This window comes from Panthera pardus, unplaced genomic scaffold, assembly GCF_024362965.1.
Source record: "Panthera pardus isolate Hobbes unplaced genomic scaffold, ASM2436296v1 HiC_scaffold_3, whole genome shotgun sequence".
In the NCBI taxonomy this organism is placed as follows: Eukaryota; Metazoa; Chordata; class Mammalia; order Carnivora; family Felidae; genus Panthera; species Panthera pardus.
In genome coordinates this window covers 3,814,297-3,829,857 of record NW_026526876.1, presented here as the reverse complement: position 1 = coordinate 3,829,857, position 15,561 = coordinate 3,814,297, and the positions used below count along the sequence as shown (strand labels likewise).

The 15,561-nt window shown below is 48.6% G+C and overlaps 1 protein-coding gene across 1 annotated transcript in view; it reads right to left on the bottom strand.

Annotated features, from left to right (window-relative positions):
* The window catches only part of TVP23C (trans-golgi network vesicle protein 23 homolog C), a 23,106-nt gene extending 8,496 nt beyond the window's left edge, over positions 1-14,610 (bottom strand). Inside the window, exons 1-4 of the mRNA XM_019413388.2 lie at positions 14,481-14,610; positions 9,231-9,313; positions 7,345-7,489; positions 1,141-1,230 (exon numbers count right to left, since the gene is read on the bottom strand). Of these exons, the coding sequence (XP_019268933.1) occupies positions 1,141-1,230; positions 7,345-7,489; positions 9,231-9,313; positions 14,481-14,492 (330 nt within the window). The 5' untranslated portion in view covers positions 14,493-14,610. The remainder of the gene's footprint in view (positions 1-1,140; positions 1,231-7,344; positions 7,490-9,230; positions 9,314-14,480) is intronic.
* Positions 14,611-15,561: the final 951 nt, after the last annotated feature.

Here is a 15,561-nt window from a genome sequence, read left to right as displayed (position 1 = left end):
AAAAAGCTTAACATTTTTAATGACAAACACCATAACCTAAAAGTCAAATAAATTAATACAAATGACCCAAGTCCCAAGTTAGAACCCCCCAAAGGACAGTTAGTGGACCCACCACGATTTAATCTTAAGAACTGGCTTAAATATGCTTTAATTCGAGAATTTGGTACCTTCGGGGCCGAGTGGACAATCTGTCATGAGCCAACACAGAAAACGTTGCTTGTGATGGACTTCTGTTCAATTCTCACTGTACCTAACACTGTTCATTCATAAGGAAGTTTGGAATCACACCTTAGGAGGTAAGGATCAAGGAAATCAAGGCTAGTCATCCTGGTCAGGGGTCCAGAGAAAGAAATGGAATCAAGGGATTCTGGGCAATGACCACAGTGTTTCAGCAATCCCCAGAAAGTTTAACTTTCTTGTTTGACTTGCCTCCACGGTGGATTTTATGATATAAGGAGTACGGGCTCACTAAGCACAACACTGCTTCCTTGCAAGCGGTACTTGTCGAGGTCCTTCCGAGCATCAGGCCAACAATGTAATTAGTAGCATCTCCAAGAATTCTGTCCTCTGCCTCTCAAGCCGATTTCCAGGGGAACCTGAATGTTCACCGCAGATGAGCAGGCTAACCCAAAACAGGTCAGCGTCCCCTGGGGCTCCTGAAGGCAGAGGCTTAAAGGAGAGACGGCTCTGATCAATTCAGATTTTCTATCCACTTGTAATCCTTTTTCTTGTTCCTGCGCACACGGGGCAGTGGACCACGGGAACGAGGACAGAACAAGCTATTGGAAGCAGTTCTCTCCTAACAGGAGGAAATCCCCGGAGGTACCAGGCGAGGCAACACAACGCAGTGGGTCCTCAGAGATGCTTTATCAGCAGCCCCTGATGGGCGGCTTAGCACACAGCACAAACTCCGACCCAACCTCCTGTCTCAGAGGCTTCTTTCCTGTACATGCCTTTCTTCCAATCTCAACTAGACAGAAAAACGCAGCTAAGTTTCGGGAGGCCGTCTGGTTTAGTGCTGACATGCCGAGCAATGTGGGGTAGCACTTCCAGTCCTGAATACTTTGGCCTTCAACATGCAAGTGTAATCTACATGTAACTTACTGAATGACACTTTGAAAAATAAAAAGGGCAGCTTACCTTCCTGGACTCAAACACCCAATGGCTCTTTCCATCTTCGTCTATGTGATTCCACCAACGCAGACCAACCATGAGTCTACCTGTGACATTCTGAGAAAGAAGAACATATACACACGCGTTTTTAAAAAGTGTCACTTAAAGGCCTACGAGACCACATCTCGGCGTGAACACATCACCAACCAAAAAAATCGTGGGCTTTACCTCCACAATATCCAGTTAACAAAGACCACCACGTACCAGGCCTGAACAAAACAATACAGGAAATGCAATGGCAGGACCCGCAGGGGTAGAGGTGACAGGGTGGGCGTGTCCATAAACATTACCCTTCTCAGGGCGCCAGGGTGGCTCAGTCGGTTAAGCATCCGACTTCGGCTCAGGTCATGGCCTCATGGTTGGTGAGTTCGAGCCCCGCATCAGGCTCTGTGCTGACAGCTCAGAGCCTGGAACCTGCTTTGGATTCTGTGTCTCCTCTCTCTCTGCCCCTCCCCCACTCATGCTCTGTCTGTCTCTGTCAAAAATAAATAAACATTAAAAAAAAAATTAAAAAAAAAGAATAAAGACATTCTCGGGGTGCCTGGGTGGCTCATTTAAGGGTCCAACTTTGGCTCAGGTCATAATCTCGCAGTTTGTGAGTTTGAGCCCGTCGGATTCTGTGCTGACAGCTCAGAGCCTGGAACCTTTGGATTCTAGGTCTCCCTCTCTCTCTGCCCCTCCCCCGCTCGTGCTTTGGCTCTCAAAAATAAGCATTAAAAAAAAAAAAAATTACCCTTCTCTTTTTTGTCATGAACTTGTGTCCTTTGTCTAATTCCCTAATGTGTTCCTAAGCCCCGTGCTCTTTAGTTACTGAGACTACCTTTTCCCTACATATCCCGACTGCAGCTCCAAATAACTGTGCGTCTCTAAAAATGGTGGTTCTGGACTGAAGGTTTGTGCCCCGCCCCCGCCAAACCCACACGTTCAAACTCTTGCCCCACCCCCACGTGACGGTATTAGGAGGTCAGGCCTTTGTGGGCGATCAGGCTGCAATGAGGTCATAGGATGGAGCGTTCGCGAATGGGATCAGCACCCTTTTAAGAGTCAGGAGAGTTTACTGCCTCTCTCTGCTCTGCCATGTGAAGATAAAATGAGAAAGTGGCAGTCCAGAACCCAGAAGAAGGCCCTCACCAGAAGCTGACCATCCTGACAACCTGATCTTGGACTTCCAGCCCCTAGAATCGGAAAAAGAAGTTCCTACTGTTTATAAGCCACCCAGTCTATGGTATGGTTATAGCAGCCCACGTTGACCAAGTTAAGACAGAGGTTACAGGCACTACTCCTCATTCAGCGCCTCAAACGTCCCAAGCTCTTTCCCTCTTACTAATGTAACAAACTACGACCAATGACTTTGATAGCTTTCTCAAGGTTTATTTACGCCACTGACGTTTACTGAGCACCTACTATGAGGTACTATCCCAGCTGCAAGTGTCATGGGGAAGAGAGGCAGTCAACCAGCACAGGAATGTGCCACCACCACCACCACCCGAGGGAAGGGAAGGGCGAGGGAGAGGCGGTGGGGGAGGAGTGCAGGTTGCCGTAACAGTCAAACAGAAATCTGATCTAGTCTGGGAGTCAGAAATGGCCTCCCTTGAGGAATCAACATTGGGAACAAAATTTAAAGGATAAGTAGGAATCTCTAATGCAGGAGAATATTTTTTAAGGTTTATTTATTGACTGTGAGAGACGGACAGAGGCAGCAAGTGGGGGGGAAGGGGGAGGGGCAGAGAGAGAGGGAGAGAGAGACCCCCAAGCAGGCTCCGCACTGTCAGCGCACAGCCGAACCGGGGACTTGAACCCACACAACCAGATCATGACGTGAGCAGAGACCGAGAGTCAGATGCTCACCGACTGAGCCGCCCAGGCACCCCACTGCAGAAGATGTTTAATCAGGGGTGCCCACTAACAGATTCAGGCGTTCTGTGAAACTTGGGGGAGGGAAAAGTTGTATCTTTATTTTCACTAACTTCTGAAGTTTAGTTTATCTTTAAATTATGAGTGCAGACAACAAACCACGGTAGGAGCAGCGGTACCTGGGACTTGGACCAATAAAAAAAACCTGCAGACACCACAGTATAGCTTTTATGCTTGCCACTGCTTTGAAAGTAACTAGACATTCCAAGAGAAGCACGCATTGTAAAATCAGAAATCTGCCTTTTTAACGTTTCCATTATGTCTCAATGTACGTGACTGCCTCTGAAATCTTATGTATTTTCCCTCACGTACTGAAAAGCGTTCACAGGGGCGCCTGGTTGGCTCACTCCGTGGAGCGTGTGACTCTTGATCTCAGGGTTGTGAGTTCGAGCCCCACACTGGGTGTAGAGATTACTTAAATGAATAAATAAATAAATATAAATAAATAAATAAATGAGCTCACAACTTCATGAGACTGTGAAAGGGGTCCATGGCACAAAAAGGTTAGGAATCCGGGTGTTAAGGTGATTCGGGAATGAGAGCAACATTCTAGAAAGATCAGTAGCCCAGAGCCCTTGGGAAAAAAGTAAAATCAATCGATTTATGGGACTTGAGGTGATTGACTGGAAATGGAGTAGGAATAAGGCAACTCATACGCGTCTGGTTCGCTCAAGTTAAAAAGCAGTGATCTGCGGGGCGCCTGGGAGGCTCAGTTGGGTGGGTGACCACCTCTTGGGTTTCAGCTCAGGTCATGATCTCAGTTCTTGAGTTGGAGCCCTGCGTCAGGCTGTCTGCTGTCAGCACGGAGACCACTTCAGATCCTCTGCCCTCCTCTATCTCTGCCCCTTCCCCACTTGCACTCTCTCTCTCTCAAAAATAAGTAAACATTAAAGAAAAAAAAAACAAACAAAAAAAACAGTGATTTGAGGGCTGCCTTGGGTGTCGCAGTTAAGCGTCCGACTCTTGATTTTGGTTCAGGTTGTGATCTCACGGTTCGTGACACTGAGCCCCACGTCGGGCTCTGCACTGACGGTGCAGAGCCTGCTTGGGATTCTCTCTCTCCCTCTCTCTCTGCCCCTCCCCCGCTCATGCTCACTCACTTTCTCTCTCAAAATAAATTTAAAAAAATTTTTTTAAATGTTTAAAAAAGAAAAGAAGAGCCTTCAGACCAAAATTCACATTGTAGAAATGCTAACACTGAAAGACTAAGGAAAGAGGAGAGCTGCCCCTGAAGACAGAGGACAGTCGGGGGCCTCTCTTATTGGCGATTTTCAAACAACGCCTCTTGGAACATTTTCAAACTCTTTTCCCATTATCCTGTTCTTTTCTGCTTTGACCATTAGATTATTTTCCTAATTTCTCTCTGGCTTATTGTTTTGGACGCTTCTGGACCTCTAACGATAAAAGCCTTCTGCCTATGTTTTTCCTCCGAGTTCAGCAATAGACACGTTCTGAAAGCTTCAGTGTAGATGATCATTGTCATTAGGGTATAAATAATCTGTATTCACAGTCTTTATTTCCTGTTTAAAGCCAAGGTATCTCAGCAGGTTGGCATTTACTTGTAATTCTGATTTGGAAAACCATTCTCTTTAATGAATTCTTAGCTTTATTGTACCGGGCTAGAAAACAGAGCTGCTCTGGGGCATTTATCTGGGTTTTCTTCACTGTGACGCTTAACCAACTTCTGTGAACGTTCCACGGGGACTGAACAGGAAGAGGTCCCCTGTATGTACAAAGTTCCACGGTGTCGCTCGTAAGCTCAACTGCCATTTCGTTTAGATCTTTCAGACCTTCTTTTGTGTCGCTGTGATCCAGCAGAGACAGTACTTTGTTTGACTCCTGTCGCGACGTTTTGTGCATCTTCCCCTAATACTTCTAATAGTTCTTCCCTGCGCCCGGTTTGAAGGGATGCCATTCCGTGACTGGTCCTCACTGTCATTCATAAGAGGCCCTTTCTTATTCCCTTGAGTGCTGTCTTACTCTCTATTTTGTCTGATAAGATTATAATGCCAGGTTTCTTCTGGTTTAAATTGGTCGGATATTATCTTTGCCATTTACTTCTTCTACTGTTGCCATTTTAGTTAGATCTTTCGGCTGGGCTCTTGATGTTTGACCCAATCTTCAAACTGTTATCTTCAAAAAGAGGGGCTCCTGGGGGGCTCAGTCAGTTGAGCGTCCGACTTCGGCTCAGGTCATGATCTCACAGTCTGTGAGTTCAAGCCCCGCGTCGGGCTCTGTGCTGACGGCTCAGAGCCTGGAGCCTGTTTGGGACTCTGTGTCTCCCTCTCCCTCCACACCTCCCCCCTAACACTCTCTCTCTCTCAAAAATAAATAAACATTAAAAAAAAAAAAAAAGAGTTTAGGGGCGCCTGGGTGGCTCAGTCGGTTAAGCGTCCGACTTCAGCTCAGGTCACGATCTCGCGGTCCATGAGTTCGAGCTCCGCGTCGGGCTCTGGGCTGACGGCTCAGAGCCTGGAGCCTGTTTCAGATTCTGTGTCTCCCTCTCTCTCCGACCCTCCCCCGTTCATGTTCTGCCTCTGTCTCAAAAATAAATAAACGTTAAAAAAAAAAATTTTTTAAAAAGAGTTTAATCAAATTACATTTACTGTTAAAATTAATTTGCTTTATATCTCAGTGGTTTGGGCATCTGTGAAAGTAATTCTGCCACAGATAAAAGAGTGACATTTTTTAAGTCCTTGCTTAAAAAAAAAAAAAAAAAAAGAAGAAGAAAAACAAAATCTTTATCAGAAAATACACTTTTTGGCACTGGGTTTTTAAAACCCTAAACCCAGAAGGATTTAATTATAAGAATTTGGAAATGACCAGGAAGAACTGACTGAAGGCTGTTGTTCTATCAGGCTAAACAGACATTACATGAACAACAAAAAGAAACATGCCTCAAAACAAAATTGTGACCGGGATACAGTAAACAGTGCAGAGCGTAGAGCAACAGAAGAAATTCAAAGAAATATAAGCCAAAGACAGTAATAAAAAAAAAAAAAAAAAAAAAGCCTAAATAAAAGAGACCTTTATGGGGACGCCTGGGTAGCTCAGTTGGTTCAGCCTCTGACTCGATTTCAGCTCAGAGATCCTCTCTCCCCCTCTCTCTCTGCCCCTCCACAACTGGAGTGCACTCCTTCTGTCTCTCTCAAAATTAATAAAGAAACTTTAAAAAGAAAAAGAGAGACCTTTATAATCCCCATTCTCAGCATTCTGTGGCCTATGGAAGCTGGCGACCACCGAGCCAGCCATTTCTGGTGGGAGAACTGAAAGGTCTAAAAAAATGGGTGGGTTGGTGGCTGGGAATAGACTTGTAACATCTTACTGGTCTCTGAACCAATACACACGCCTCGGAAATTCCAAAATTAGCTTTTTTTTTTTTTTTTTTAAACCTTTGACTTTTTTTCCCCCACCATTTGACTATGAAAATTTCCAAACACACAGCAAAGTCAAATTTTATAGTGAGCACCCAAATGCCTACCACTAGAGTCTGTATTTAATATTTTACTACAGTTACCTTATCACGCGTCCATCTATCTAGGTGTCTGTCTATCCACCCATCCCTCTACTTACAGTTGCCTTTGAGTTTAAAACCATTCCTTACTCCCTCTTATCCCTTCTAGCAGGGTTTCTCGACCTCTGCACTACTGACATCTGGGGTCAGAAAATTTTTTGTTGCAGGGGGCTATCCTGTGCACCTTAGGACCTTAGCAGCATCCACGGCCTCTACCCACTGGATGTCAGCAACACACCTCCCCCAACCCCAGCTGTGACGACCAAAACCGTCTTCGGACATGGACAGTCGTCCTCTGGGGAACAAAACTGGTCCTGGTGGAGAAACACCGCCCTGGGACACGCATAGGGGCCTTTGCGAATGGCGGGCACGCTCCTCAAGAATGGGCGCATGCCCTCTCCTGGGCTCTTATCTAGATATGGCACACAGCACGCCCTGAAGCAAGACAAGTGATATGAATTAGAAACAGTATACAGGACCTGTGGCTGCGATCACATTTTGCTTCTCTGTTTAATTTTAAAGCTGATGGAGGCTGACATAAGGCACAGATAAATCAGTAGTAGTGTAATAACCTACATGTGATCTGATGATAGACCTTAACACACGGGACGCCTGCGGCGACAGAAAGATATAAATGAAGACAAATCCAAGATGCTAAGGGTCATTCTCCCCCCACGGTTCATACATCGTTCAGTCTCATCACATCAAATACAACGTTAAAATGAGAAAACAATCAGACCTACCTTGACTGCCCAAAAGTCACACGACAACAACAAGATAATTGTCACCATACAGGCAATAAAGCTGCTGCTGAACAACTCACAGAGCAGATAGACGACGATGGCACTGACTCGAAAGAACAAATGGAAAAATGACGCCACCGGGTGTCTGGAAATCAAAACACAGTGAAAGAAAGGCAATTACGCTTCAGCACAGGGGCTGCGGACACAGATGAACGACGCCTTCCGCCACAGCATCCACCAGCCAGGGTTTGGTCAAAACAAGAGACGATTCTGAGGAAAAAGCAAATGGCCTCCTCTATTTTTACATTACATCCCATTATCTGACCGGGCCTTGCTGCCACAGAAAATACCGTATGCAAATAGGAGTTGAACTTTCACAAAATATATGAGCCACTCTGCCAAGCTTGGAGAATTCAGGAAACTATACTCTCAGGATTAAAAACTATTTTCTCATATGGGGCACCTGGGTGGCTCAGGCGGTTGAGCGTCCGACTTCGGCTCAGGTCATGATCTCACGGTTCGTGGGTTCGAGCCCCGCGCCGGGTTCCATGCTGACAGCTCGGAGCCAGGAGCCTGCTTCGGATTCTGTGTCTCCCTCTCTCTCTCTGCCCCTCCCCTGATCGTGCTCTGTCTTTCTCTGTCTCTCAAAAATAAATAAACGTTAAAAAAAATTTAAGAAGATGGGGAGCCTGGGTGGCTCAGTCTGTTGGGCATCCAACTTCGGCTCGGGTCATGATCTCATGGTTCATGAGTTTGAGCCCTGCGCCAGGCTCTGTGCTGACAGCTCGGAGCCTGGAGCCTGCTTCGGATTCTGTGTCTCCCTTTCTCTCTGCCCCTCCCCGACTCGCGCTTGCTCTCTCTCTCTCTCTCTCTCTCTCTCTCACAAAAATAAACAAACATTAAAAAAAATTTTTTTTTAACTAAAAAAGAAATTACTGTCACATAAAAAACTAATTCCAGGGTGCCTGGCTGGCAGAGTCAGTAGACCACGCGACTCTTGACTTCGGGGTCCCGAGTTCGAGCCCCATGCTGGGCACAGAAATTAAGTTAGAAATTAAAATAAATAAAAATAAAACAGAACTCCTAGGCCTTCAGAAATCACTTCTGGCTTTAAGGCAAAGTAGCTCTCAGGCAGACTTTTGGTTTTAACAGCTTTATTGAGGTATAATCCACATACCCCGCAATTCGTCTGTTTAAAATGGAGGCCCCAACAGTTTTTTGGTATATTCACAGAACCGCGCGCTCTCCTTTGGAGCTTTCTCATTGCCCCAAAACAAACTCGGCACCCACGGGCAGTCCCTCCTCATCCGCCCCAACCCCACCCCTCTCTCCAGCCACAGACAACCGCTAACGTACAATTGTCTCTACAGATTTGCCTATTCTGGGCATTTCGTATAAATGAAAGCATACGAGTGGTCTTTTGTGACTGCCGTCTCTCACTCAGCATCATCTTCTCAAAGGTCAGGTGGGAGTTAACCGCAGTAAGCCAATCTCTTGACAGGGACCTGAATTTGGAATCGAGGTCTGTTTGGCTTGACGTGTTCGTGTTATCGACAAAAGATCCGATTCTGAAATCTGCACAATCAATCCGAATGCAACACGCACAGGGTCTAAAGAAACGATGCACTCTCGATAAACAAGTGGTAGAAGTAAACACACGAGGGTTCACAAAATCGGCTTCGCAGACGTGAAGACGCGGCACTGAGTAAACTCCACGGGCCAGTTAACTCCCACAGCAAATCTGAACTGTCGCCTGTGCCCCAGACCAAAGCTCAAACCGCCAGGTGGCCGCTGCGCACAAGTTCGTGGCAACCGCTCTGCCTTGAATGCCATCGGCCGGCACCCGTCGACACACAGAACCCAACTCCGACGACTCACCCTCTTACCTGATTTTGGATTTTTTTGGTCTGTTAGTGGTCTCCTCTTCCGCATCAAACAGGGAGACATCCTCGGTGTCATCATTACTGTCCTAGCAGGAAAATTAAATATCCGTGAAGCAAGAGGAAACTCAGTACTTGCGTGTCTCCTACATAGAAGGCACCACGCCAAAATGGAAAGCAGAAGACAGACACGGTCCCGGACGTCGGGAATTCACAACCTAGCGAAAGGGCACCCCAATAACGCTCCTGGAAACTTCCCACGGCTGCTGCGCTCAGCGGCTCCGTCACCAGCAGGGACTCCCGGGGACAAACTCCATGCTTTTGGCTCCTTCACGAAATCATCTGCCTGCACCCCTGTTTCCCCGACCCCTTCTCACTAGTCTGTGTTTATCCAACGTGAAACCAGCCACGGGGCTCGGAATCTCTTCCTTTCCTGCCTCCTCCATCAATTTCCCCTTTATTTACACTCTCTTGTATCTTAGGTCTTCCTCTGGGACCTCTCCGGTCGGCATATGAACTTCTTCAGGGGTCATTTGTTGCTGGAAAGAGGTTTCAAAAACCCTGAGCCGGGACCTCCCCTTCTGTCTTCCGCCCTCGACGCACAGCCTTTCTCCCTCTCTCGGCCTCGGACCCTCAGGGTGGCTCACACCTCGACCCGCTGAGGCCTCAGCCCGGCCTCAGCCCAGCCTCAGCCGCAACCACGACGAACCTGCTCTCACCCCTTGCCTGGCGCCAGCCACCCACCACCCACCTGCCTTCACCTCCTCCCTGCCGGACTCCAGCCCCTCATCACCCACAGGGCAATCTTCCTCACAGGACAGTCACAGCGGGTCCTTCCCCTCGCAAATCGTTCTCAGCGGTGCTCCTCTGGGTAGAAGGTAAAACTCACCTCCTCCACCCATCCCCTCCTTCCCTTCCGACGCTCCCTCCCACTGGGCAGCGCAGCGATACAGTTCTACCACTACGTGTTCTCAGAAAACACCAGGGGCTCCCATCTGCCTGCCTTTCACATCTTTTCTCCACCCAGAAAGCTCTTCCCTTCTCCATCCCCTACACAGCAAACCCTCAGGCAACACCAAATCCACCTGGGAAATTTCAGCTACAATACCCAAAGAGCTGAGAAATTTGCCCTGAAATCCCCAGGCTTCCCATTTCCAATCCCCGCCTGCCCGACAATCCTACTACAGCTCTCCAAGGACCACCTCCATCTAGACACTAAGCTCCTGGGGGCAAGGACTGTCACTGCGTTGTAATAAGTCCCGGTGTACCGCATAGCACCCGGCCAGGCGGCACAATATTCCTTGAAGGCGGGAGCGGATGAACAAAGGAGGCAACTGCAGACTGTGATCGGAACCAGGAGAAACAGGAGTGCAAATGGGAGCACAGAGGAGGAAGCGAATCTTTCCTACCAAAGGGCTCGGGAGGAGAGCTTATGTGCTGGGTGCCGACAGAGCAAGGCCTCCTGCTCACTCCAGTCCCTTGACTAGGTATATTTTCAAAGGCAGAGAGTGGAAACGCACAAAGTCTAGGTAGGGGTCCACGGAGTAAGAGAACAGTGAGAGAAGCAGAATGGGGGCTAAGGTTTTAAGAGGAAAATAGACTCAGATCTGAGACCAGTGGTTCTCAACCTTGGCTCACAGGTTGAAACTGCCTTGGGTACAAGACAGAAAGACACAAAGAAAGGCAGACAGAAAGATGGAAGGAAGGAAGGAAGGAAGGAAGGAAGGAAGGAAGGAAGGAAGGAAAAGGAAAGGGAAAAGAAGAGAAGAGAAGAGAAAAGAGAAAAGAGAAAAGAGAAAAGGAAAAGAAAAGAAAAGAAAAGAAAAGAAAAGAAAAGAAAAGAAAAGAAAAGAAAAGAAAAAGAGAAAGAAACCCTGATACCTGATCCCCACCCCAAGGTGGTCTGGGGTGTGGTCTGGGCATCCGGATTTTTTTAAAGCCCCTCAGATGACAATAATGTACAGCCAAGACTGAGATCCACAGTATGATGCTAGGGTCTGAAAAGCCGACACTTCTCCTTGATCCCAACAATCCAATCCATATCCAGCAGATGGGGTGACCTCTCATACATATCATCTCCCTACTTTGACTTCATAAAAATGGACTACCCATCAGAACCATCACCACCCGGCCCCGCCCACCTCTAAGACCTTATCTCGGGCCGCACCCCCTTCTTGAACTGTGGTGGACTGATAATGCCTCCTCTCAGTCCTGCCAGACTTCCTGGTGCTAATGCTTGGAATCTGTAAATATGTAACTTTTTAGCAAACAGATTTTTGCAAACAGATTTCTGAATTAAGGAGTTTGAGAGGGGAAGAGTATCCTGGTGCCTCCTTAGCCCTTGACTCGTTTTTGACTTCTGACCTGGAACTAGAAGATAAATTTCTATTAAGACACTAAGTTTGGGGCGCCTGGGTGGCTCAGTCGGTTCAGCTTCGAACCTCGGCTCAGGTCATGATCTCCCGGTCAATGAGTTCGAGCCCCACATCGGGTTCTGTACTGACCACTCGGAGCCTGGAGCCTGCTTCCGATTCTGTGTCTCCCTCTCTCTCTGCCTCTTGCCTGCTTACATTCTGTCTCTCCCCAAATAAATAAATAAACATTAAAAAAATTTAAAAAAGAAAAAGAGTTTGGTTTTGGACCTTTAACCTGAAGATGCTGACACTAAGACTTTTTTAAAAAATTGAGAAGGGGAACCACTAGCGTCCTCTAAAATGCTCCGATTTGGGTGTTAAATGAAAATTCTGGCCACTGTATGGCGAAGCTGGGAGAAGGAGGGGAAAGACAAAGGCACAAGGCTGTGAAGCTTTGTGCCAAGAAGCAGTGGCTTGGGCTACGGAGGAGGCAGTGGAGGTGGCGAAAAACATCCAGATTCCAAATACGTTTTAGAGTGGAAATGACAGGATTTGCTGACGGGCTGAACGTGGGGGTAAGAGAAAAGGGGTTAAGGAAGATTCCAAAGTTTTTGTCCTGAGCAGCTAAAAATGAAAGCACCAAAGACAGACGCTTGGGCACTCCCAATATTTAGGGGTCAGAAAGATGAGAAGGAGTAAGCAGTGGGGGCTGGAGAGGATGTGTTAAGGCCTAGGAGCTGAACCAGGGGGGTCGTGTCCAGGGAGTCAGGGGAAGAAAGTGCTTCCAGGAGGAGGGTCAGATCAACCGTGTCAAACGCTGCTCACAAGGAGGATGAAAACCACAGAGACTACTGTATTTCTTTCTTTCTTTTTTTTTTTTTTTAATGTTTCTTTTTTGAGAGAGTGCAAATGGGGTAGGAGCAGAGAGAGAGGGAGACGCAGAACCCAAAGCAGGCTCCGGGCTCTGAGCCGTCAGCACAGAGCCCGATGCGCGGCTCCAACTCACGAGCCGTGAGGTCATGACCAGAGCCGAAGTCGGATTCTTAACCCACTGAGTGGCCCCAAGACCACTGTATTTCTAACAGGTCATCAGTGACCTCACTAAGAACAGTTTCAGGATGGCAGACGGAAGAGGGAGAAAACCAGACTAGAATGGACACAAGAGACAACAGAAAAAGTAAGAGACAAGTATAAATAAACCTTAAGGAACCAAGAATGGGGTGATATACCTCAAAGGGCGTTTAGAGTGAAGTTTTTATTTTTTAAGGCAGGAGAAATTAAAGCATGTTTATATGTCCACTTAAGCTTTGGTGGCGCCTGGGTGGCTCAGCCGGTTGGGCCTCCGACTCTTGATTTCGGCCCAGGTCACGATATCAAGGTTCACAGGATCAAGCCCCCCTTCAGGGCTCTGCGCTGACCGCACAGAGCCTGCTTGGGATTCTCTCTCCCTCTCTGCCCTTTCCCCAGCTTGCACCCGCGCTCGCTCTCAAAATAAATAAATTTAAAAAAAAAAAAAAAACAACAAGCTTTTAAAAACGGAAAGAAAACAGTGATGATGGAGAAAAGCAAAGAGAGAGTTGCTGGAGCACCACCTTCCAGCAGACCAGAGGCACGGAAACCAGTAGGCAGGATGGCCTAAGGATGGAGAACGAACAGGAAAAGAAAGGCAGAGTATGTGGGAGATCCCGGGCAAAGAAGCATATGGCAGGTGGTGTGAAATTCTCTTCTGATGGCTTCCAGTTTCTCGGTGGACGCGGAGGGAGGGAAGGAAGGAAGGAAGGAAGGCTGAAGGTCTAAAGAGAAACCACAGTAGTGGCCCAGGAGGGTGGGAGAGGGAGGGGCCTGTGGGAACGTGGGGACGAGTGCCTGGCAGCCTTAAGGGCCCGCTTGAGGTTCACGGTCACAAACTGGACTTGGGAACGGTCCGTATGGCTGTGTGTTTTTCTCCAGCTTCCTTCAGCCTGGGTGCAGGTTCAGAAAGCAGACTCGAACCATCACTGGATCTTGTCTACTCAAGCAACCTCCTTAGAGCGGTCTTTACTGACCATAAATTCTAAGGCTGCCCTATTCCCAGATACTTGCTATATACGTCACTTTGTGTTTGCTGGCATCACCTGGAAACATCCTCATATGTAACTAGTTAGGTCTCCCCACCCCAACCCATCGACAAGCCCCCACCCCCCAGCACCCTACAACTCACACATTTCAGGGTAAGAAATGTGTGCCGTTCACAGCCCTATCCTAGGGCCTAGAACGGTGCCTGGGCCATAATAATCCCTCAATGGGGAAAAAAAAAAAAAAGCTATGGATACTCAAGTGAAAGTGCACGATAAACAGCAAAAAGTTTTGTTTTGTTTTGTTTAACCTAGGAAGAGATTATTCTTCTTCCTCATCTCTGGTCTAGACCTGCAAACTGTAATTAACTCTAAGGGCACAGCCGTGACCATCGAAGTGATCAACAATCACCATTAGTGTTACTTCGGCAACAAGCACTTGACTGCAAGGAAGGGCCTGGCGGTGTCTCCTACTCCTGCAGGATCGCACTGCACCCCCGAAAGTCCCCGAATGGTTGGGGAAAGCCAGACCACCCGCAACTTCACACCGAGGGCGTTTCCTCAGTACGGCACCGGCACCCGTGCGATCCGGCGCCCCCACTCTGCTGGCAATGCGCTTCTGCACACCCCGCAGCCGTCCCTCCGAGGCTCAGCCGGGGCACCCCCACCCCCCCCCGAGGCCTCGGGGCCCCAGCCACGCTCCCTCCGGCTCCCCAACCCCGGGGCTCGGTCAGCCAGCGGGGGCGCGGGCACAACGGCCCCGGGACGCCAGACTCGCGCCCCTCTGGGACCCAGCAAGCCCGGCGCCCAGCCACACCCACCCTCACGACGCGCCCGCGGCCCCTCACCTGCTGCAACATGACCGCCCTGCGCCAGGCCCACTTCCGGGAGCCACGTCAGCGCGGCCACTGACGCGACCAGGTCCCCACAGGAGGGGCGGAGCAAAGCACAAGCTCAGCCCGTCCCCGCTTCCGCTTCCAGGTGCTTTGCGGGAGGAGGAACTGAGGAGGCGTGGCTTCCGGGGCGGGACGAGCGTGTGGGCGCGGCGCCCGGGGGCGGGGCGGTCTCGGGGCGGGACGCGAGGCGGGGCGAGAGGTCCGGGGGCGGGGCGAGTGCGGGGGACGGTGCGTCGGGGGCGGGGCATGGAGGGAGAGGCGAGCGTGTGGGCGGGGCGTCGGGGGCGCGGCAAATGTCTGGGACGCTATTTAGAAGGAACAGGGCGGGGACTCGAGTTTTATTGTGGGAGGAAAATCGACGCCTGGAAACAATAAGGAATAAAGCGGGTGAGAGCGTGTGGCTTCTCCGGGTACTAGCTATCCAATAACCTCTATATACGTCTTTCCTCAGTTTTGTAAAGTGAGGATGATGATGGTATCCGAACAGGGTTAAGTGTGCTTAGTAAATAGTAAGTGTAATTCTTCATACTGTTTTAAGTTTAATCTCCGGTGATGTCATTTTGCTCCATGAAGGATCTGAAATTCAGAGACTTTCACATCATCTTTGAAATTGTGACTGTAACAGTGTGATTATAAGAATATCCTATCTGCCTGACCTACATCAGCGTGCTACTGGAACACTCATAGAATAATGTGTATTAGCACATTTCCTTCATCCAGGGGATCCTTTACGTTGAAATCACAATTTTTACATGGCTATTTGCCGGTGCTACTTTAAACTTAATATCCTAGGGGCGCCTGGGTTAAGCGTCCGACTTCCGCTCAGGTTATGAACTCTCAGTTCGTGATGCCAGCCCGGAGTCAGGCTCTGTGCTCACAGCCCAGAACCTGGAGCCTTCTTTGGATTCTGTGTCTCCCTCTCTCTCTGTTCCTCCCCCACTCACACTCTGTCTCTCTTTCTCAAAGATAAATGAAGATTAAAAAAAAAAGAGTTTTTAATCAGAGACAGAATGCGAGTGGGTTAGAGGCAGAG